A 23871-nucleotide genomic window follows, 5' to 3' on the forward strand; every position below is an offset into this window, starting at 1 on the left:
AGGAAATTGAATTGTTTAGTTCCACCAAGTCCTTTTTTAAGTCCTTTTAAAATGCTTAGTCTAAAATACATAAATTCTGTGTCTAACACTTTCTAATAATATACTTAATTTTCAGGCTACAACAACAAGGAGCAAAGAACACGGGAACATAAATAAAAATCTCATTAGGAGAAATATGATCTAGATTCCATAACAAAATGATCATACAAAATACACTACACTTTGTTATTACTATCCTTTTCATCTTTCCTTCAAAATGCTGGCTTCATTCTGTAAGGTGGGAAATGTTAGCCGTGTGAGAGAAGTTTCATAAATACTTTCTTCCCAATCAGTGTGCTTCTTCATTTCCCCACCTGAAATCACACTGTGAATGACAAAATATAAATTTTTTCTTGAACCTTTTTTTATAGTGATTTTCAGTACAGTACTGAACTATTTCAAATACTGAACTAATTTTGACCATAAATCCTCCAGGGTCAGCTGCTGTTACCTTCCTTGTTTTACCAGAGTGTAACTGACACACAGATATGAGCCTCACATGTACACCTCCTCTGATGAAAGTTGGGACTTAGAGATTTGATTACTCTTGCCTGTCTTTCCCAGCCCCAAGACAACTCAACTTAGTATATTGGCATTGTTTTTCCCATTGATGTAGTTTGGATTGGTCTCATAGAAAAAAATAAAAAGTAGTGATAATACTTAGTAACTGAATTTTCAGGTATCTAGTCAAAAGAGTGGATTATAATTGTGTAGGGAAAATCTTTATCCATGCCTTTATTGACTTTTTTCAAGGACTTTATGTGACATACTTGCACTTTTTTGCATAATAATACAGTGTCATAGATTTCTTCACAGGCCAGACAGGCAAAGAAAAGCCAGTATTTAGCTTCAGTTTACATCTTATGTATTTAACACTTCTTTAAGTGCAGGACAGACATGCATGTTGAACCTGGTAAAGTTACACATAGTAATTCTGTTTCCTGGCTTAAGAGAGAGACCTTTTGCAAGTTAATTTTGCATACATTGGGAGTGGCAAGACAGTGCCAATTTCCTTATTAATTTGCTATTCTAAACTTGATAAATGTGAAAACTGTAAACTTTAGTTTGAATCACTTCAGTTCCTCAGTGCTTCAAATGTGCACAAGTGCTATGAAAACAATGGTGTGTATGCATTAGAGGTTTCTGAAATTTACGTATTTTACAAAAGTGTCAATTCTGTGTTTTAATAGTGAAACAAAGGCTCTTTTTAATGTCTTTGCTACAAATCTAAAGTTGCACATGAATTTGATGTAAAACTATATTGTTATGAATTACTGATTTGGGAAAAATAATTAACACTTGTATGATAAAAACACTTTTTCTGGGATGGGTTTTGCATGGTTTCTTTTATTATAATTTTTTTTATTTTTTTAAATTATTTTAACATGTTTTCAGTAATAATGAAAAGATTTTCACCTAAGGGTGTTCAGAAAAAGCAAGTCTTAACCTGAAAGAACCTAACAGCTTAATAATTTCCGGTTTGTTAAGTCTTAAACTGCCCTAAATGATGATAAGACAAAATATACAGATTACTTTTGCTTGATGGTTTTTTCAGGAAGATAGCATCCATTTTCTGAAAGGAGAAATGTAAAAAAGCTGATTTCTAAAGACAGGAATAAGAAAAATATAATCCTTTCTCAAAACGTACACAAATAGATAGATCTGATAGACAACTAGGTTGCCTTAGAATCATAGAATCAGCAAGGTTGTAAGAGTCCTTCAAAAAATCATCCAGTCCAACCAGCACCCAGCACTACAACTGTAAACCATATCACCAGATGCGTCTTAAACACCTGCAGGAACTGAAGACTCGGTGTCAGCATATAAAGTTATGTTCAGGAAAAAGTTGTAGCAAGTGTGAAATGTTATAAGCACAGCATACTCCAAAGCTAGTATACTTTTATTCACCAGGGAGTTGTTTGGAACTCGAAGATGTTCCAACTCATTAGTGCACTTGAGATAAATTTGGTAGTTGTCATTCACAGAAGTTTTAAGAAAATACCTACATTTTGAAATGGAAGCTTACAGGCAGAGATATGATTTATGTCTGAAGAATAGATTATTTTCTTATTAGCTTTTCTTTCTTTCAACAAGTCCTGCTTTTTTTTTTTTTTTTACTTTTAAAAATGCTGTAAGAAAATAAAAAACAAATGGTAGCATTAAGTAATACCGTGCTTTTACATTTTATTTAACTTCATTGTATGTTTTCCAAGTCCCACATCACCGAGTGTTTGTGTTCATTTGTTTTTTAGCTTATTTGCACTAATCTTGATGAACTCAGGGAATTAATCACAAAGATTGAGAATGAACTCAAAGATCTGGAGGACATTAAAAAGAAATCGGTATGTGACATTAACAGCTTTCTCTTGTATGGATATAAAACAGTGCCAGTTATTTACTGAGGCCTCTCAACTGAAGATTTTTATGCTGTTCACTAACTGCATAAAACCTCATATGGTTGATACGTAGAGACTGTAATTTTAATCTTTCCTGTATGTAGTGCTCTGTTCTCAATGTTTTTAGAAGTGAATTCAGTAACCGTGTTAACACTTTTCACTGCCAAAATAAATTTGGATAGTGGCAATGCCTTAGAAGGAGTAGTTCATTTCTATTAAACATGTTAACATTCTGCCCTGAGGACAATTCTTACTAACAAGCAATTACAGGATAGAATTCTTATATCTGCCTATGCAGTGCTGATCAAAACTTCCGGTGAGCTGACTCTTACATTGTTATTGGGATTCCTAACTCCTTTTGTTTGCAAGTAAGTTATTAAAATTGGCTTTGTTTAATTTTTATTAAAGTAGGTTGTACCAGAAAGCATGCTATCTGGCTTTTGGTGTCAGACTGAGATACAAATTTTACCAATGTATGCTGGATCACTCAGCCTATGCAGCTGAAAACCTCGAATGAGTAACGGTTAGACAAGAGAATCCAATATGTTTTGGCTTTTGTAGGAGACAGTGATTTTAATTAAGATGGTAGATAAATTTAAATACATGAATAGTACTCATATGAATGTCCCTTTTTAGTGAATTATTCTTCTTGCATTTTTGTATTGTAGTTCTGTTTATTGAACTAGGCATTTCCGTGGCATTTCTATAAAAGGTGGTAGATAAAAATGTTACTTTTTCTAAACCTTAGAAACTAGACTGCTTTTAATTCAAGTGAATGTCTACAGTCTCATGCAGAAACAATTTATTCCTAAATTTTTTAAATAGAGGAGACAGATGTAGGAGAGAGGCACTATAAATTAGGACTCTGAAAGACAAATTTCTCTGCAGGCACTTAGCATAATAATTGTTAAAATATCCAAACGAATAAAAACAGCCTTATCTTGAAATTATTTTGCAGTTGCTAAATTGCAAACTGGTTTTTATGATGAAATGTCAAGAGGTTATCAGAAAGGTTATGGCAACAATAGAAGAAAAAGCAAAAAAATGAGAGTATACTACAGCATATCAATAATCTTAGTGTAGGTGAGACTTTTAGTCTGCTAGTAAAACTGTATGAACAAGACTTCTTCAAGGGTAGACAAATGCTAAATATGTCATAATTGCTCTTTGAACTGAAATCTGATAATGTCATTATGTAAGTAAGTTGCATGACTTCAGCAGGAATACTATGTTTAGTTCTAATTGCACCATCTTAAAAAAACCAAACACTGAAGTATAGGGGAGTTAAGATTCAGCATTTGGAAGTTATGAGGTAAGGACAATCTTTCTTGTGCTTGTATAGACCTATCAGATCGTGATTCTGGGTCTCTAAACACTTGTGTTGTTAGAAATTTTACAGAAAGGAAAAGGGTTAGGATTAATTGCTGAAGAAGTGGTTATGAGGAAACAGTAAAGTGAAATACTGATTTTTAAAAACATTTATTAGGGAAGTTTCATGTTTTCCTTTCAAACATACAAATAGAAAGATGTTAAATTAGATGAATAATCATAAATTTGACATGTTAAAATTAGGTTTCAGTTTTGTAAGGAAAGTCATTAGGATGTCACTTTTGACGTCTAACACCATGTGTAATTTTGTTAGATAGGTGAAAAATTGGAAAAAAACCAGATTTTTATTCTTCAGCTCTGACCAAATGACAGTGGCAGTTTCAGAAGCATCTAGAATCAAATTTGTTTGGTTTTTCTAACTATTAAGTAAGACATTGTTTTAATTTGCTAATAGAAGTAGGATCTCATGTGAAAGCTTATTTTTGTGTGATGGTATTTATATATGCTGTTCATGGACTTTTTTCTTGTTTTGACCCAAAATGGTGATGTTGTTACTACTTCATGGTAACTTTATTGATTTTTGTTTGCAACAGTGACCTGAGTAAAGCCATAGGAATCTTCTTCATGGCTAACCTCCTTGGTAATTCCAGTTTTAGTAGCTGCTAGCACATGCTACTGAGAAAAATTGTCAAGGCAAGCTTTAATGTTATGTTAATTACTAAAGCATATTAGAAATACAGCTTGTCTAACTGATAGTAACACTTTTAAATATAACCTTTTCTTAGTCCTAACCTTGCTTTTGTTTCCTAGAAGACCATTCTAGAGTACGTAAAAGGAATTCCTTCTCCAGAACTTGGAATTAGTGGAGACTATAATGAGAGAGCTGAGCTGTAACACTTTTTTAACATGAATAAACTTACTATTTTCCCTCATTTTTTATAGGTAGTTGGACTGGTTGTATCTGACACGTTTCAGAACATCAGCTTGAGACAACGAATGACATGGCAGGTTTTTGTTTGGCAAGTTAAAATCAAATTAGAACAGGGTTATGTAATGGAAAGCCATGGGTAATTTTAAGTGTGGACATTTCAACAAGCTTCTTCCACAACAATGAAGTAATAAATCTGCTTGGTTGATTAAAACAGTTTGTTTCTGTACTCTTGTACACTGTATTGTCTTTTGCATTAGTTATGAGTATTATTTTTCCTTTTAAAAAGTCTTGCACTTTTGATTGATTACTGGTGAGTTTGTTGTACCAATTGTGAGATTTGCTTTGTGCTAGTTCACTGTAGCTGTTTAGAGAGGAGAATAAAATTTGACCTCAGTTCTTTAATTTTGAACAGAGTTCAACTCTGCTCTTGAACTCCAGCCACAGTTCTGAAGTGACACTGCAGTTTCACATATGCTTTTAACTGACATAAGCCAAAACTGCTGCCAAATAAGTAGTTCCTACTCTCTGTGTCTCTGGAAGCTTCTCTTTTCTGTTCCACCCCATGAGAGAAGCCAGAAAAATTCTTTATTCAGCTGCATGGTGAGAGAGTTAGTCTGTGATAAACCTAACTACCCTTTTTCTGCTGCTGAGTTTTTTTAAGCCAGATCAGTTTTCTAGTGCGATTTATCATGCAGTTGCACAAATACCTGTGCTTGTATTCTGCCAGAGTCTGAGGAGTCATTGTAAGAACAGGATTGAGCATCTGTGGGGAAAAGAAAGTGGGACTGATTTGGACAGGAAAAGTGCCTTTTTGTGACAAGTGAAGTTGTGTGTGATATTACTATCAGAAGTGCTCTAAAAAGTCTATACCTTCAGCTGCTAAACAGTTCTATGTATTATATGTAATGTATCTACTATATATTACATATCCAGAGGGAGATGAGAAGTCAATTTAGTGAGATCTACTGTTTGAGTGCCCGACAGGAAATTAGAAAGTGAAAGATGCAGAAAGCGGGACTTAAAGGACTTGTGTTTAATGTTCTGTGCACTGTCTAGTGACAGGATAGAGAATGGTTCCCTAAGGAGTGTCTAAGCTAGAATCCTTTAATTTTAAAATACTATGACTAAAAATGGCAGTAAAAATTGAATTAATAGGAAAAAAATGTGTTAAATTATGTGGGTTAAATTACAAGCAGTGAATAGACAATTATAAACCTGAAGTAGAACATACTGGCTAAAAATTCTTTTGAGATTTTATTGCATTTTTACCTCTTATTTGCTGAAAATTTAGACTGTATATATAATATGCATGGCTGTTCAGTTGAATGTGAGGTCTTAGAAATTTGCTATAACTATCAAATCGATCAAGACATGCAAAGTAGCCTAATTCCACATTTGGAGTGGTATTGCTGAAAAAATAATTTTGTCAAACGTGATAGTGAAGCATTTTGCCAGTATATTTAGGATAACATAGAGACTGCTATCTAATATATGAAATTTCTTTTATGAGAAGAGATGGTAAAGTAGCACCTCCTGTCCTATCGGTATGCAAGATAACAACTATGAGCTTCTCACATTTTGGATCCCATTTTTCCATAGGTTTTCTGTGTCTGGTCAAATCAGTGGGAGTTGCAGCATGAGTGGAAATCTTCTTACTGCCTTGCAGATAATCAGCTTCTCTTGTGAGCTGAAATAATTTTGCTTTGTGTGTGTGAAACTGTTACTTAAGCTATTTTGTAGATCATTTGTATATACTTTACTATTGCATATCATAGCAAAAATTTTTATTTTTTTTTTCAAATCCTTCTTGACATTGTGTAGTAACAAAGTGCCAGGACTGCAGGTACTTTTATAAAATAGTGAACCTCGGGCTTTTTTTGCAGATGCCATCTTGCAAGCTGACTTTGTAGTAAGCATGTTTTTATGTAAAATTTGAACATGAACATTGAAAGATTTCTTATTTACTGTAATGCAAGACTTTATTTTCGTAGGACGATTGGATTGGAATCATTCCCTACAAGAATGACCAGTAAATGAATTGCTGTCCAGGGAGTTAGAAGGGAGGCTGGAGCCCAGGATTCCCATAGCTAAGTTGAGAAGGTTAAATGGATAAAGGGCATTACTTTCCTGAGAAGGAGACCACTCTCTCCCTATAGAGAGAAAAAAGTCAGACAAAGGTTAAGGAAAGGAGAATTACTTAGTCAAAGGACACCAGCCACGTTAAGAACTAATAAGGGTTTGGAAAAAATGCATTGAAGATTTTATTGTTTATGGAGGTCTGTAACACCCTGATGTTCTTGACTTTGTAACAAAAAAAGTAAAAACCTCTCTTATGAAGGTTTTCAGTTCTGCTATTTTTCCTGGAGGTTAGACAGTTGATTTAGACAGTCCCAGGACAGGTGAATGTCTTTTGTCTATCTTTGGGAGTGGATTTATGTTTTAGGCAGGTGAGTCAGAAGGGCTGAAAGCAAGCTGAGGTTTTCTGCAACTTCAAGTCCATATCTGCTGAAAAAATACATATTTCAGAGAGCATCTGAAGATTCAGAGAGAAAAACCCACTGGTTCAGGTCAGAAATATTTAGAACCTCGGACATAAATTAATTTATGAGGATAGTCAAAGGAATACATTGATTCAGGATGGAACATAATATTTTCCATATCTGTTTGTTTTGACGCTCTAAACAAACTGCTGTTAAATTTGTTTGTACAAGGTGTAAGTATCTAAACTAAGAGAGTGTTTTCTGGATTTTTTAATTGATTTGCTACATTTTATTTTAAAATATATTAATATATGACAAAAATAATGCAAAATGGTTCATTTATTTAAAGAAGTTTATAAAATACTCCTCTCTGTTCAGTGAAAAAATGGGAAATACTATTGTATGTTTGAAAATATTTGCCAGGAAGACTGTTTAGACAAGACTCTACAGGGACTTCCAAGAAGAACTTCCCTTCAGTAGAACTTCATGTAACGATCAGAAATGGGTTAGGGCTCTTACTGATTTTTTAGTGAATCAGACCTCAACTTTACAAACAATAAAATGGAAAAAGTTACTGTGTCTGCTCATTTGGGCCCCAAATGAAACGTTTGTATTATTGGATTAAATCTTCTTCCATTTTTATGAGGAGGTTGACTTCCTTCTCCCGATTCCTCCCTCCTCTTCTCCTGACCTCTTCCTCCCTTCCCAGTAAAATATGTACCATGCTTGAGACTTTTGCATGTAAAGAGGTTTCAGTTATACTTGTTTTCTTCAGCATTACTATGTTTACATAAATGTACACACAAACAAAAAATACTATAGACTGAGGAATCTGTGTATGCACAGATGCTAGGAGGTTTAAACTGCAGGGTTGCACTTTAAAGAGATTTCTATAAATACTTAGAATAACAGGATTTTAATAGACTTACTTCAAGTCTTGCAACTGAAATATTTTCTTTTTATTTAAGCCTAAGTTCTAAGTTACTGTGAATCTTCATCTGTAGTGTATGTAATATATTCTCTTTTTCCATTCTTTATCCCAAAAATTTGTTTGGTACTTTAGTCATTTCTAAATAGTTGGTTAGTACTTCTCTGTGGCTTCCCTGCATCTCTTGAAAACACTAATATGAACCAAAAATGTTGCATTTTGAGACTGAAATTTACACGTTTACATCCCTGCAGCTTCCTGTACATTGAAGATGTGGAGCTTCTGTAATATTTAATTGTATAATATGAATGAATAACGCCAATTTTAGGCTTCAGTTTTTTAAATCTTCTCCGAAATATTTGTCTTCTCTCATATTTCTGACTTTGGCTTATCTCAAAAGCTTTCAATATTTTTGTCCCAGTCTTTGGTTTATCTTAGCTCTTCCAGTTTTCTCTCTTTATTGGCTACTTTTTTCACAGATTTTTTTCTCTTGATCTTTCATACCTTTCTTTGTGTGGCTGACTAAACATCCAATAAATGTATGCTAACAAGCTTTTTTTAAGCCACTTTCATCACATATGTTTCTACAGTTCCAAATGTGAAAGTGTGGGTTCTGCATCAGAGATGAATGTCTACTCATACATTTAATCTGGAACATTTTTGTTATAGAGATACTACTGTATATTCAGAACATTTAAGAGTGCTCTGGATTTTGGTCAGTTGTTGCTTTGAAGAAATAATTCAAGGCATTCCTGTCAGCATACAGTTCTAACAAAACAGCTGATTTTAAGATGCTCAGCTGAAGAATAGAGAAGTACTTGTGTATCCAGAATTAAGAAGATAAAATATTCAGCTATGTGAGAGGGAGTTAAGTAAGATCATAACAGCCTAAAAGACATAGCTTTTTTTGTAAATAGTTTCAGATACTATGTCCATCCAGTTTCTTCGTCAGTTACAGAAGTATAAGTTAGTTAATCACTAGAAGTTCTTCCAATGAGGAGTAAAATGTGACAATTCAGTGCTAGATAATTTCACTGTTCTGAATCAGGTTCAAAGCAATAGTAAGATCATGCTGATAATAAACTTTCTCCTGTGTTTTGGTAGTTTATATATTTAAAAAAACATGGTGGATGGACCAACACGATGATTTTGTAGTAGTTTTGCCTAAGTAAAATTAGAACATGTGTCTAAACATCTGAACAAAAAGCCATTTCATAGTAGTGAACTAAATCAGGAGACAAAGACAGTCTTGGTAGCAAGAAGTTTGTTGTGGTTTTATTGTTGGTTGTTTGTTTTGCTTTATTTATTTGCAGTGTATAAGAGAGTATGAAATACCATTTTAGGATATAGTTTGATGTGATCGGATATCTAGGTCATGGGTGTGCAAACTGAAGTCTGACGACTTTTCATTAGTTGCTGGTAAATGCTCAAAAATAAAATTAAGAGATGTCATGAGTGTATTTGTTTTATAATTTACTGCAAGTCATTCTTCCTGACTATATTTAGTCCCAGTCTTCAAATAACATCAGAGGTTAGCTGTTGATATATATTTATAATATTCAGAATGATGTTACTGAAGGTAAAATACAAGGTACTGATTTTCAGGAACTTTTACTGTAGAATATAACAAAACGTTTTCAAAATTAAAACACTTCCAATAATAGATGAATTTGCATAGTATGAATACAGACTCTCATCATGCATTCTTATTCAGTTAAAATTCGAAGTGTCTGAAATTCTAGTATTTGGCCCACAAATTCGATATTAAGAACATTCAGTGTTAGTCTGTAGCTGAATTGAAGAAGTTATTGATCTCTGTTCTTCAGGTATCTTATGTCCAAAGCAGCTGGAGATCACCAACTCCCTCTCTGTGTGACATCACTAGAAAACACTAGACTGGTGATGTCACACATACCACAGAACCCCGCTGCAGAATGGAGCAGGCCTATTAAGGGTAAGTTTTTCCCTCCACCACCACCCCTTTTCAACAATATTGTGTGGTTTTATAAGGTTACTAATTTTCTTTACTTTATGTCCCTGGAATATAAAGTAAAGATGACAGAAAATCTTATAAAACTGCAAAATATTGTGGTGTTGTGTGTGTGTGTTTATTTAAAAACAAAACAAAAACTCCCATATAAAGTTCAGTCCTTATACCATATATCAATATCCTGGCTCCAGTCTGCTTTGGGATTCAATGATGAGTATGCCAGCATAGTGTATGTTGGGGCATCAATCACAGAGAGTGGAGTCAGCATTTCCTGGCTGCTCTGGATGTCAGAAACCTTGTTTTAAAAGGTAAGTTTTCAGTTGAGAATGTGTTGAATATCTCTTTGTGTTTATATGGAAACATTCAGCATATTTCTAAAAAGTATTTTTATTATGTTTGCATTTTTAAAATTTACTTGTAACTTGACACAGCTCAAAGTCACATTTTATACTTGTCCTCTGTCTAGACCTTCTTTTCTCTTGTTTTCCTGTTGTTAATACCCTATATTGTGTTTCCAAAAAAAAGTAATGTTTTGGTTGTCTACTACCTGGAACAAGGTGGTAACTAAATTCTGTTTAATATCATTCTGAATTATCTGGGCAAGGGCACCCTCAGCCATTTCAGAGACAACACCAAGCTGGGCAGCAGTGTTGATCTGCTGGAGGGTAGGAAGGCTCTCTGGAGGGATCTGGACAGACTAGATCAATGGGCCAAGGCCAATGCTGTGTGGTTCAACAAGGCCAAGTGCCCTGTCCTGCACTTGGGTCACAGAAACCCCAGACAGCACTACAAGCTGGGGGAGGAGTAGCTGAAAGTGTCCCAGTAAAAAAAGGACCTGGAGGTGCTGGTCAACCATGGCTGAACATGAGCCAGTGGTGTATCCAGGTGGCTGAGGCGGCCGATGGCATCCAGGCCCGCATCAGAAATAGTGTCTGCAGCAGGACCAGGGAAGTGATTGTCCCCCTGTACTTGGCACTGGTAGAAATCAAAGCACCTGGAATCCTGTGTTCAGTTCTGGGCCCCTCAGTACAGGAAAGACATTGAGGTGCTCCAGCATGTCCAGAGAAGGGCAACGAAGCTGGTGAAGGATCTGGAACATGAGACCTGTGAAGGGCAGCTAAGGGAGCTGGGGCTGTTTAGCCTGAAGAAGAGGAGACTCATGGGAGACCTTACTGCTCTCTCCAACTACATGAGAGGAGGTTGTGGCCAGGTGGTGGTCAGCCTCTTCTCCCAGGTGACAAGTGCTGTATGTTTCTGATGAAAATATACTGTCAGAGGTCCAGCCTGAACCTCCTAGGCTTCAGTTTATAACTAATCTCCTACATTTTATCATTTGGTATTTCTGAGAATTTGCCACACAAACATTTGTAAAAGCAAGTCTATTATCTATAGAAATTAGTAGGCAGCTATGTAAGTAGGGAGTTAAGTCATAGCTTTATCAATTCTCAGTTTGCCTTTTTTTTTTCTTTTCCTCCTGGAAAAAACCACAAGACTGTGTTGGACAATGAAATTGCATAGGAAAAGAAATGCTAAGTTTTGTAGTGATGCGTCTTAAGGTTATAGGTATATTTTTCATATCTCTTTTTAAGGAATTATAGCATCTGGCCTTTGCAGAGATCTTACATATTTGTATGGAAAATCAACTGAACCACAATTTAGAAGAATGTCATTTGACCTATATTTGTTCTGTCCTTACTATTTCTGAGGAGAGAAGGTTCTTCTCATGGCTTAAATTTGTCTGTGTTTCTATTAACAGGTTTATTGTCAACTCCAAAACCCAAGTAGAAAAGATGAATAATTGGATAAAGGGAAATAATTTACATTTTTAAAAATTGTGTTGCTATAAAATTTACATTAAAATGTAGAGTTTTCCAGAAACTATATCCAGTGGATACTATATTTCACAGATTCACATAATGGGTCAGGTTGGAAGGGACCACAGTGGGTCATCTGGTCCAACCTCTCTGCTCAAGCAGAGTCACCCCAGAGCACACAGCACATGATTGTGTCCAGACCGTTCTTGAATATCTCCAGTCAGGGAGACTCCACCTTTCTGGGCAATCTATTCCAGTACTCAGTCACCCACACAGTAAAGAAGTTCTTCCTCGTGTTCAGGCAGAACTTCCTGTGCATCGGTTTCTGCCCATTGCCTGTTGTCCTGTTGCTTGGCACCACCAAGAAGGCCCTGGCTTCATCCTCTTGGCACCCTCCCTTATAAGCCTTGGACATCCCCTCTCAGTCATCTCTTCTCAAGGCTGAACAGGCCCACCTCCCTCAGCTTTCCTCATAAGAGATGCTCCAGTCCCCTCATCTTTGTCACCCTCCACTGGAGTTGCTACAGGAGCTCCATGTCTCTGTTGTACTGAGGAGCCCAGAGCTGGACACAGCACTTCAGATGTGGCCTCCCTAGAGCTGAGTGGAAGGGCAGGATCACCTCTCTCAACCTGCTGTCAGTGCTCTTCCTAATGCACTCCAGGACACCATTGGCCTTCCAGGCTACAAGGACACACTGCTGGCTCATGGACAGCTTGTTTTTCACCAGAACCCCAGGTCCTTCTCTGCAGAGCTGCTCTCCAGCAGGTCGGCCCCTAGCCTGCCCTGGTGCCTGAGATTATTCCTCCCCAGGTGCAGGACCCTGCATTTGCTTTTGTTGAATTTCAGACAGTTCTTCTCTGCCCATCTTTCCAACCTGTCAAGATCTTTCTGAATGTCTGCACAGCCCCCTGGAGTATTGGTCACTCCTCCCAACTTTGTGTCCTCAGCAAATTGGCTGAGGAGGCCTCTATCCTGTCATCCAAGTCATTGATGATTAACTTAATGCTGGACTGGTGTTGAACCATGGAGGACACTTACTAGGAACAGGCCTCCAACTGTAGCTAGCTGTAGAATTCAGGGTGCAGGGATTGGTTAGGTTTTTTGTTCATTTTTGTAATCAAGGAGAAAACTAACTTACATTTGTTCATACTTGTTCTTCTGTGAAGTGTTAATGAAGCCAATAAAGCCTTGAAGTCTGTCCTTGACTAAGTGTTTTACTTGTATCTGGCTGCCTGATACATTTACCACTTCATTTACTCAGTCTGCTGATATTTATGTCTCATAAATACTCTTTTTTTTCTATGTAAGCCACAATCTTGGCTTAATTAAAGACCAGTTAGTCTTAGAAATTAATAATTTCACATTTTTACTTCGTAGTGATTTTTCATATCTTTTTAATGCTACATTTTCACACATCCCCTTCTTTGCTATATCAACTACATGTACAGAATTTCTATATCACAATATTAGTGGTATTGTTTATTTTTGCTATTTGATTTTTGTTTTGAGACAATCCACTAGTACTCTGTAGTATATAAATTCATTCTTTTAAAACTGTCTATGAAGTGTTTTGTATCTCTTAGAAGAAAAATCTGTGCACATAATATTCGTATGTTAACAATTAATTCTGTTGATTACTGACATTAGGAGATGATATCAGATGCCCCAGTAGGCTACAGTGAGCACAGGGCTGTTTTCTGTTGCAGTGGCTTGTGACAGGTTTTATGCTGCAGTGCGTTACATGTGCAAATGTGACTGGCCATAAGCGAAGGAAATTAAAATACAGTTTGCTGGCTTGTCTGTGTGTTCAACAGTGATCATTGTGTGGTAATGTAATATAATATCCTACTTAAAATCATCGCTTTTATAATTTTAATTTAAGAATGAAGGAGTAACTATTTGTTTTGTTATGTCATAACGTGTAAATGATTGTTCATAAAAAATAGATATCTGGTCTTCAAACAAGCTGATCTTGCTGTACATTGGAGGGATCTGCTGAAATGTGTAAAAAGTCCTTAGGAAGATCATTCTTGTAGACTACTGAAAGGCAGCTATGTCAAGCTTTATCCAGGTTTTCCTGCCTTACATTTCTTTGTGTGCTAGACCACAGGAAGCTGTAAAGGATATAAGAGCTATGAAAAGCTAAATATGTATATGAAATAAGTCCCCAAGTCTTGCTTCTTTTACTTGCAGACCCATAGTCTCTTTATTGTCTTACAGTCTCTCTGACAAGTCAAGAGCTAAAATCCTCATTTACATAAAACGCACAGAGTTAGTAGAGTGGGAGAAGTACTAGAGGACACCACTTCTCTTTTATAGCAGTTAGATATATATGCACTGTTCAGTCTTTTAGCTAATGAACTACAGAATAAAGTTTTGGGAAGAAATATTTACTAGGGATATCTATGAGTGTTAAGGGGTGAGTTCTGCAGCATCATGGCTGCCATGGTTGTCATTTCCCAGTGTCTTTAATCCTCATTCAGACTTTCCTGATTTAAGAAAACATTGATTTTTCACGAAAGATTATAAGACTACATATATTGATTTTGAAAATAACACCATTTTTAATTATACATTTAAATTAAAAGCTTAAAGATTTTACATGGGAAAACTGGTCTTTGCTGCATAGTCTGTTGCTTCATAAAAGATCAATTTGCAAAACTTTTCTTTTAAAAAAACCCTTTATCTAGAACTTTAAATAAAATGTAATGCAAAAACTGTGGAGGTTTTATCCCTGAAAATTACAGTAATTTTTTTTTTTTGGCAAATAAAATGATAGAATTTATACCACTTCTCTTAAATGAGATTATGGTAAGATTTTCTGTAGAGATTTTATCTCTGATTGTGAAAAGTTAAAATGTGGTTCATTTCCCTGACCTGAATGAATTACTACTTATGCTAGTTACTCATTTAAGTAATTTTAAACACATAGTGTGTTTGCAGGATCCTGCTTCAGTTTTAAGTTTGAGCTATAAAAAATTAGCATACTTGCAGTATTGCTATTTTAACTGGGACATTATATCTCTCTAGTTTAAAAAAAAGTTAAAGTATTAATGTCTTACATAGCTTAAGTGTAGATGTAACTCTGAAACTTCTCGCTATTTTCTTCCAGTTATTTTCCTCATATACTGTATTAGTGTACCAGGATTATTGTAGTACTAATAAAATCTAACAAGATTCAGGTCTAACACAATGATAAATAAATGGAATTTATGTTTTCAGGGAAGATGGTACCACCGGAAGCAAGCAGTAAAGGAATTGCATGGTACGTTGTTACGACTGCTTAATGAACTGTTACCATGGGAACCAAAGCTAATTAAAGCATTTCAAAGAAACAGGTAATTAGCTACTTTTTTTTTAACAGTGGTGCATGAGATGAAACATGGAACAAAATTCACCTTTTAAACTAATCAATGAATTGGCTTCTCTCAAATAAGTTAATTAAAAATACTTTGAGGAGAGGCGTGAGGCACTGGTAGTACTTTAATTGGAAGAAGTATTTTATATTCCAGACCTATCATCTTTAAATAAAGTTGAGTTTACCCTCTAATGGCTTTTCATCCAAAATGTTCTAGAAACCCTAAGCATGCCTGTAAATAGTCTATCACAATACAGCTAGGATTTGTACTGCTGCTTATTTGGTTAAGAGAGGCTGAAAACCTTTCTCTATAAAACTATACTAGGGCTTCTTAGAATACTCTGAGTGCTTCCTAAACTTACCTAAATTGGCTGTTAATGAATTCTCCACAGAGCAGTTCTTGAAGCATTGTTTTGAGGTCTTGGTAACCCTGTAAATTAGAAATGCATCTGGAATGAGGCATGTCAGAGTGGCAGATTTAAATCTAGTAAGGGCAAGTAGTAACAGTGAAGATGCTATCCTGATTATAAATCATGGAGAGATTAGGTATTGTCTTCAGGCTTGGTGCTGTTCTTGTTTGTCAGCCATATAGCTGTTGCTATAGTCAGACCTTATTTTTGCCACATAGACAGTTAAAGAACAAATAAGGATTAAAAGCTTGAACTCTGTGACAAAGGAGAGCAAAAGTTAGGCAGCTGCTTAAATGTTGAGTGTAAACTTACAGCTGTGTGGTGCAAAACTAATGCTGAAAAGTGTAAAAGGTATTATACTTAAAAAAACACAATAACATAACACTAAAGACAGTAAACAGATAGAAATACTGAGATTTTGGTTCCTTAGTAGCTCATTTAATGGATATCATGGATGAACTAAAATTCTTGTTTGGCAATTTAGGATATTGTTGAGCATTTTGCTTTAAACAATTGACCCAAGTACAAGTTTTGGGGTTTTTTTATTTGTTTCTATTCACATTTCTGTTCATTTTCCTTGGCTGTTCATTTCTCCCTGGTTTTTTGCAATTTAGATTCCTTCTGGAAATAAGGCAGATAGTATTACTCTTAGGAAGGATTTAATTTTCCAGTACACGGGGTTTCCAGTTTTATCTTTTTTGTAAATTCTGATGTGGAATGGTTTGATGCCCAGTATTAGTTCTTGTTTAGTGAATCACAGAATCATAGAATGGTTTGGGTTGCAAGGGACCTTAAAAATCATCTAGTTCCCACGCCCCTGCCATAGGGGAGCTCACAGCCCCATCCAACCTGGTCTTGAACACTTCCAGGGATGGGGTATCCACAGCTTCTTTGGGCAACCTGCTCCAGTGCCTCATGAGCATCACACTACAGAATTTCTTCCTAATATCCAATCTATGCCTACTCTCTTTCAGTTTGAAACTATTCCCTGTCACTACATGCTCTTGTAAAAAGTCTCTCTCCATCTTTCTTGTAGGCTTTCCTCAGGTCCTGGAAGGCTGCAGTTAGGTCACCCCAAAGCCTTTTCCGGGCTGAACAATCCGAATCCCCGTAGTCTTTCCTCATAAGAGAGGTGCTCTAATCCTCTAATCATCTTGGTAGCCTCCTCTGGACTTGGTCCAACAGGTCGATGTCCTTCCTGTGCTGAGGGCCCTGGAACTGGATGCAGTGCTCCAGGTGGGGTCTCACCAGAGCAGAGCAGAGGGACAGAATCACCTCCCTAGACCTGCTGGCCATGCTGCTTTTAATGCAGCCCAGGATACAATTGTCTTTCTGTACTTCAAGTGCACATTGCTGGATAATGTCCAGCCTCTCATCTATTAGCACCCTCAAGTCCTTCTCCTCAGGACTGCTCTCAGACCCTTTTCCCCCCAGCCTATATTGATACTGGGGGTTACCCCAACCCAGGTGCAGCAGTTTGCACTTAGTCTTTTTAAATCTCATGAGATTCCCATGAACCCACTTCTCAAGTTTGTCCATGTCCCTCTGGATGGCATCCTGTCCTTGAGGTGTGGCAATCACACCCTTCAGCGTGGTGTCTTCTGCAAATTTACTGAGGGCGCACTCAATCCCTTCATCTATGTAATTAATGAAGATTTAAATAGCATTGAGCCCAGTACGGACCCATGAGAAACACCACTGGTCACTGATGTTCATCAGGACTCTGAGCCATTGACCACTACCCTCTGGATGCCACTGTCCAACCACTTTCTTATCCACCTAACAATCTACTCCTCAAACCTCTCTCTCCAGTTTACAGAGAAGGATGTTGTGGGGGATCATGTCAAGGGCTTTACAGAATTCCATATGAATGACATCTATAGCCCTTCTCTTATCCACTGCTGTAGTCATTCCGTTGTGGAAAGCCACTCGGTTGGTCAAGCAAGACTTGCCCCTGGTGAAGCTGTGCTGGTTGTCCCAGATCACCTCCCTGTCCTTCAAATGCCTTAGCAGAGCTTCTAGTAGGGTCTGTGCAATGATATTTCCAGGCACAGAGGAGAGGTTGACAGGTAAGTAGTTCCCCGAGTCCTCCTTTCAACCTTTTTAAAATGGGTACAATGTTTCCCCTTTTCCAGTCACCTGGGACTTCAGCTAATTGCCATGGCTTTTCAAGTATCATGGAGAGTGTCTCAGCAACTACATCAGCCAGTTCTCTCAGGACTCTGGGGTGCATCTCATTGGGTCCAATAGACTTCTGTACATTCAGATTCTTCAAGTGGTCATGAATCTGATCTTTGCTTACAGTAGAAGGGACTTTGCTCCCTCAGTCCCCTTCCTGCTGTCCATCCACTCAGGAGGTGAGGGAAGAGAGTCAGCCATTGAAGGCTGAGACAAAAAGTTGTCGAGTACCTCAGCCTTCTCAATGCTGCAGTTTTTCAACCTTGTTTATCAGAGGGGGTACACCTCCTTTGACCTTCCTTTTCTGGTTAACATATCTGTAGAAGCCCTTCCCGTTATTCTTTATGTCCTTTGTCATGTTAAGTTCCAGATTTGTCTTGGCCTTCCTCACCCATTCCTAAAGAACCAAGCTTCATCTCTATACTCTTCCCAGAGTACCTGTTCCTGTTTCCTCTGCCTGTGCATTTCCTTCTTGCCCTTCTGTCTGACCACCAGTTCCCAACTCACCCATGCTGATCTCTTGCCTTCCTTACCTGATTTCTTGCCCATGGGTATTGCCAGCTCTTGTGCTCTATGAAAGACTTCCTTAAAGATATGCCAGCTCTGATCTGCTTCCTTATCTCTGAGGGCAAGGGCAGTTTCCTAAGTGATCCCGTTGACTATCTCCTTGAAGAGCTGGAACTTTGCTTTCCATAAGTTCAGGGGCCTAACTTTACCTGACTCATATCCCTCAGGACTGCAAATTCCACTGATGCATGATCTCTACAGCCCAGGTCTTGATGTCGCAGATTAGCTCATTTATTTGGTGCCCATCATGTCCAGTATCACATCCTCTCTGGCAGGGCTGCCGTCACAAGAGCCTGCGGGCGCGATGCCTCCTGTAGCTGGAGCAGGAAAGCTTTGTCAATAGGCAACCCTTAGTCAGGGGCCTGTAATAAAAACCAACCACAAGGTTCCCTTTGTTGCCTTAATCTCTGATTCTTACACACAGGCTTTCGACCTGCTGGTGGCTGTTTTTCAGAGACAACTCTTCACACTCAAACCACCTCCTGGTGTAGAGAGCAGCCCCTCTGTCTCTCCTTCCTCCCCTGTCTCTTCTGAACAGCCTGTAGCCATTGATAGTCTCACTCCAGTCATGTCCCAAGTTTCAGTAAGGCAACAAGACCATAGCTTTCCAGCAGCACAGTGGCTTCTATGTCCTCCTTTTTGTTGCCCATGCTGTGTTGATGTGGCTATAGAATACAGAACTGTCATCTATAGTGTGTTCCAGTGCTGTATATGAGCTATGACTAATAGGAGTAAATTTTAGTCTGGAAGTGGATGGTTGAGACCTTGCAAGTATGTGTGCTGATAGCTAGAGAGCCATGTACTTGGAGTGCAAGATAACTTCTGGGATTAATTAATTCAATTCATATTTCTTAGTATTTATGTTTTAGGCTATAACCCTAGTTTATTCTACGATGCTGAGTATTTCCACGACATAACTGTTTGGACATACACATAGTATGCCAGGGAACAGCTCCATCTGAAAAACAATGTTTCTAAATCATGCAGAGGAAAGAAAGATGGGTGGAGGATTCTAGGTCAGTGTCTTGATCTGGTTCATCATGCAGCTTCTAGGCAGCTCTGTAGCACCAGTGACAGTGATGAAGAAAGGTATCATGTAAAAGGAAAAAAGCAGTTGAGTAAAATTTGCTTATGGTGGTGTAAACACCAGTACCACAAGTCTCGCTGTCGTTGCTGTGTCTATAGGGTGTCTCAGTGAACTACTAATGTCTGCTAACTGAACAACAGTTCTGAACTGAACACAGTTCTGAGCTGTGGAGGGCTGGGCAGAGTTCCTTCCTCCTTATACTGTACTATGGAATAAGGGTCTGGAGTTTTCCTTCCTTCCTTTTTTATTGTCTTTAACTAGTAGGAGCACACTTTATGGTCAAAATTGTTTTCTTTCCCTTCTGAAAGGTCCTCTAGTCTTTTCAAAATTATGACAGAGAATAATGTTGAATGGTGTTTGAATAGCAGCAAGGTTTAAAACTAAAAGTTACTTGTGCCCACTGATTACAGCGGTTCACTGACCCTACAGAAGTTCCTCAAAAGAAAAAAGGGAATTCCATCCAGAAGCTTTAATACAGTAGTGGTTCCCTGGTATCCTTCTATAGTTCTTCCACACCTAGACTCCAAGCTCAAAACCCTAATGACAGAGTTGAAGTATTGTCCACACTGCATCTTCATACAGGCTTCAGTGTTGTCTTTTCTCAGTGAGAGTGCCAAAGCTGTGAGTAAACAGGTAGGTCTCACTGACCCTTAGCAGCCCCACATGGCCCTCCATCCACACCACCTGTCCATGGGCCCAGGATCCCCATTTCAGGTCATTCTGCAGCCTTCAATCTCTGCCAGTTTCTATACCAGTTTCCAGCTCAACTGCGTCAGTTACTGTGCCTGGCCATGGGTCTTGCTGATCTAGACTACCAGCATCATCACTGTAGAACTGCACAGAAATCATTCAACTGGGTCCTGACCCTGGCAGCTGTCACTGGACCTGGTCCTAATCTGAACCTTTAAATTGATTACCCAGCCTGACCTCAGACCTGCCTCAGCACCAGGAACTTGCTGTTCGTCTGGGCTCTTAGTTGAACCCAATTACCCCTAGGCCTGCCCTGCTTCCTCATTCAGGGCCAGGTGTGCTGGCTGGTGATGCTCTTGCCCTGTGAGCTATGACATACTTGGCTCGTCCCTCTCCACCTCTTAGAGAGTCGCTGGCCATTGCTGCACTCAGTGCTAGCAACTGTTATTTTAATGCAAACGAATGGGTAACTTAAAGATCTTATTCATACTGTCATAAGGGTTAGGTCCAGAATAGAGTCTAGATTCTATTCCACACAAGGTGCTAATTGCTATAATTTATTTATTCATTTGCTAAATAATCCTCCTGGGTATTTTGTTGGTAATCACCAGCTGAATCCTGAAGTTCATTGTAATTGTACACTAAAATAGCCACTAGATCCTATCTAAACAATGGTTTAGAAGAAGGGACAATGGAAACGTAACAGTTTAGTGCTATCAAGGTAAGTGGATATGTTTCTGAATGGTGTTCAAATGAGTAAAATAGCTATGTATTTCTGTCATGTACCTATTCTTTAGTGGAGCGTGAATCTATGGAAGTGGTAGTAACAGCTGTTCTAATGGCACAGAGATAAGAAAATGTTCTCTAAGGAGAAAGTTACATTACAGTCCCATAGCTGGGCCAACAGCATGATGCATTTAAGAAAAACAAGATTTAGTTACTTCTCTAGCTGGGGTTGCTGTCAGAGAAAGGAGTAGGCTTGTTACAATTAATACTCAAGTCCATGTAGGTATTTCTGTCACAATGCAAAGCCAAGGAAGAAACCGAAGATGGATGCAGTAAAATAGTGATGATCATATTTGACTCAGTCTTTTTACTTATTGTTAGAGAACTTAATGACATAGGATTCAGTTTGATAAAGGAAAGGACCTTACTGTCACTTCAGATTTTCTGGGTTTCAGAGACTTGCAGACAGAGCTACACTGAAATTTTTTGAGGGGCACAGGCAATTAAATCTATACCAACTTTTTGTATGGCAGCAAATAGAAATAAAAATAATGTTTAAAACAGTGTGGTTTTTTAGTAAAGTTAGTTTTGTTATTTTCAAGGTCTAGATTGAAGAAGGACTATGATGACTTTAAAAGACATCCAGACCATGATAAATTTACCAGAGAATTGTGGAGTAATGATGAAAGTGAAGTTGATTCTGGCAAAGAATCTTTTGCAGTAGTATGCGGTAAATCATCAGAGTCTGCAGAACATATAGAAGTTCCCAAAAAAGATCACTCAGACAATGGTAAGCATTTACTGGAATTCAGGAGGTTGAACTTGATTCAGGAGCTGAATCAAGGTGATTTGGGAACTTAATTTTTCCATGTGAGCTTGTGTCCTGCTTTTTACCTTAACTACTACTGTGATAATACCAAAAGAGCTTGTGATCTGCATCTGTCGTATGTAGACTTGAAGAGGGCAGACATGACCAAGATGAAAATTCTGCTTTATTCAAGTGTTTGCCATTTCTTTTTGTGCTCAACTATTTCTATGATAACATAGTAGACTTGTGTGGTATTTACTTTTATGGTTGGTTGACCTTGGCTGGTTGCCATATGCCCACCCAGCCCGTCTTTCACCCCTCTTCCTTAATGGGACAGGGAGAGAAAACAGTGTAGAAACGTTCAAGGGTCAAGATACAGACAAGGGGGATCACTGACCAGTTACTGTCACAGGCAAAACAGATCCACTTGGGGAGAATTAATTTCGTTTATTACCAATTAAAAATAGAGTAGGATGGTGAAAACCAAATACAAAAGCTAAACCTGCCCCCCCTTTCCCATTTCCACCTTCTTTGAAGGCTCATCTTCCTTCCCAATTCTTCCAACTCCTCCCCTGTCAAGTGGTACAGGAGGGATCAGGGCTGGGGATTGAGGTCAGTTCATAAGAGTTAGTCTCTGCTGTTCCTTCCTCCCCTCTGCTCCAGTGTGGAGCCCTTCTATGGGATACAGTCCTTCACAAACTGCTCCAGTGTGGGTCCTCTACACAGACTAGAGTCTTTCAGGATAAGACTGTACCTGTGTAGGTCCCCCATAAGCCACAGTTCCTGTCAGGACCCTACTCCAGTGTAGGCTCTTTATGGGCTGCATCTTCTTTCAAGCCATATTCACCTGCTGTAGAATGGCATCCTCCACAGCCTGCTGTGTACATACCTGTTCCAGCATGGTCCTTCATGGGAGCCGGTCAACCTGCTTGATCATGGGTTGCAGGGGAATCCATTCCAGTGTCTGAAGCGCTTCTTTCCCCTCCTTCACTGACCTTGGTGTATACAGGGTTGTTTTGCCTACATTTTGTCCTTACTGTGCTCTGTCACACCCTTCTGCGAAGCATTTTCCACGGGACATCACCAGCTCGGCAGACAGGCTTGACCATGGCCTGCAGTGAATCTGTTTTGGAGCCAGCTGTGTCTGGCACAGGGCAACTCCTGGCCTCTGTCCTCATAGAGGCCTCCCTGCTGCCCCACACTGCCAAAACCTCAGTACATGGCCCCTCTGTCTGTCGGGCACCCCTGCCTGCATCCTCAGCCATCTTATCCACTTCATGCATCCCCTGCTCACTGTCTGGTCTAGCTTGATGCTCAGTATGAAACTGGGCATTCACATCTTTGTCCCACAGGCACCCCACCCTCACAAGTCCACCTGTTCTACCAGCCCAGACCCCAAGCCCTCCTGCTTACTTGCTAGTCTGGCTTGAAGTTTAGTAGTGAATACACAAACACTATCCCCACATGCACTGGATTTGAGGAGGATACAGACATTCACCCCGCAGCAGATTGCACCAGGCAGACAGGCTGTGACCTCTTGCAGCCATCCTTGCAGCTCCCCCTTCCTCTGCACATCCCTTCATGGATTTGTATAGCTCTACCAATTTCCTCACCCCTCCCAGCCCAGTCTCCAAGATCTCCCCTGGTTTATAATCATATCAGGTGCAAAGTCCAGGTTGATCTTCCTGCAAGGGGCATATGCAGTTTCTTGATAGCCCATGAATCGGTGTGATTGGTGAGGCTGTTTCTTGTCATTGTCTGCATTTTTATTTTGCTAGATCTGTGTCTCTGTATATCTTTTTTTTCCTGGTTTCTCCCTTTTTCCTTTCAAAATAACCTTGCTGGAATAAACATTCTTATATTCTCACATGCCATTAACAATTTATGTGAATGACCAGGTTTGGTTTTCCTCACTGTCTCCCATTGCCGATCAGGTTTCAGTTCCTGAATTGTTTTTGTTTATTACTTCCTCCTTTCCTTATTACGCCCTTTTTTCATTGAAAAAGATCCTTGATGAGATTCCTCTAAAGAAGCAGACATTTCCTTCCATGTGCTCTTGCAAATATTGCCTTTAGGTAGACACTATGAAATTGTTTTGGTTTCAAACATGTAAAATGCAGTTTCTGTTTTAATATCCTT

The 23871-nt window shown here is 38.4% G+C and overlaps 1 protein-coding gene across 8 annotated transcripts in view; it reads left to right on the forward strand.

The window, feature by feature from the left end:
* The window catches only part of KIAA2026 (KIAA2026 ortholog), a 90114-nt gene that overhangs the window by 24364 nt on the left and 41879 nt on the right, over positions 1–23871 (forward strand). For 5 of the 8 annotated variants that reach the window (XR_007904636.1, XR_007904637.1, XM_051788221.1 and 2 more), the window contains exons 5-7: positions 2292–2381; positions 15131–15246; positions 21527–21714. Coding sequence is in view for 6 of the 8 variants with exons in the window: in XM_051788221.1 (XP_051644181.1) it covers positions 2292–2381; positions 15131–15246; positions 21527–21714 (394 nt within the window). In the remaining 2 variants the exon portion in view is untranslated. The remainder of the gene's footprint in view (positions 1–2291; positions 2382–15130; positions 15247–21526; positions 21715–23871) is intronic. The other 3 variants (XM_051788225.1, XM_051788223.1, XM_051788224.1) reach the window with 3 other exon arrangements.

The sequence above is a fragment of the Manacus candei genome, unplaced genomic scaffold (genome assembly GCF_025592945.1).
Source record: "Manacus candei isolate 608988 ecotype Guabito, Panama unplaced genomic scaffold, ASM2559294v1 h1tg000024l, whole genome shotgun sequence".
Lineage (NCBI taxonomy): Eukaryota > Metazoa > Chordata > Aves > Passeriformes > Pipridae > Manacus > Manacus candei.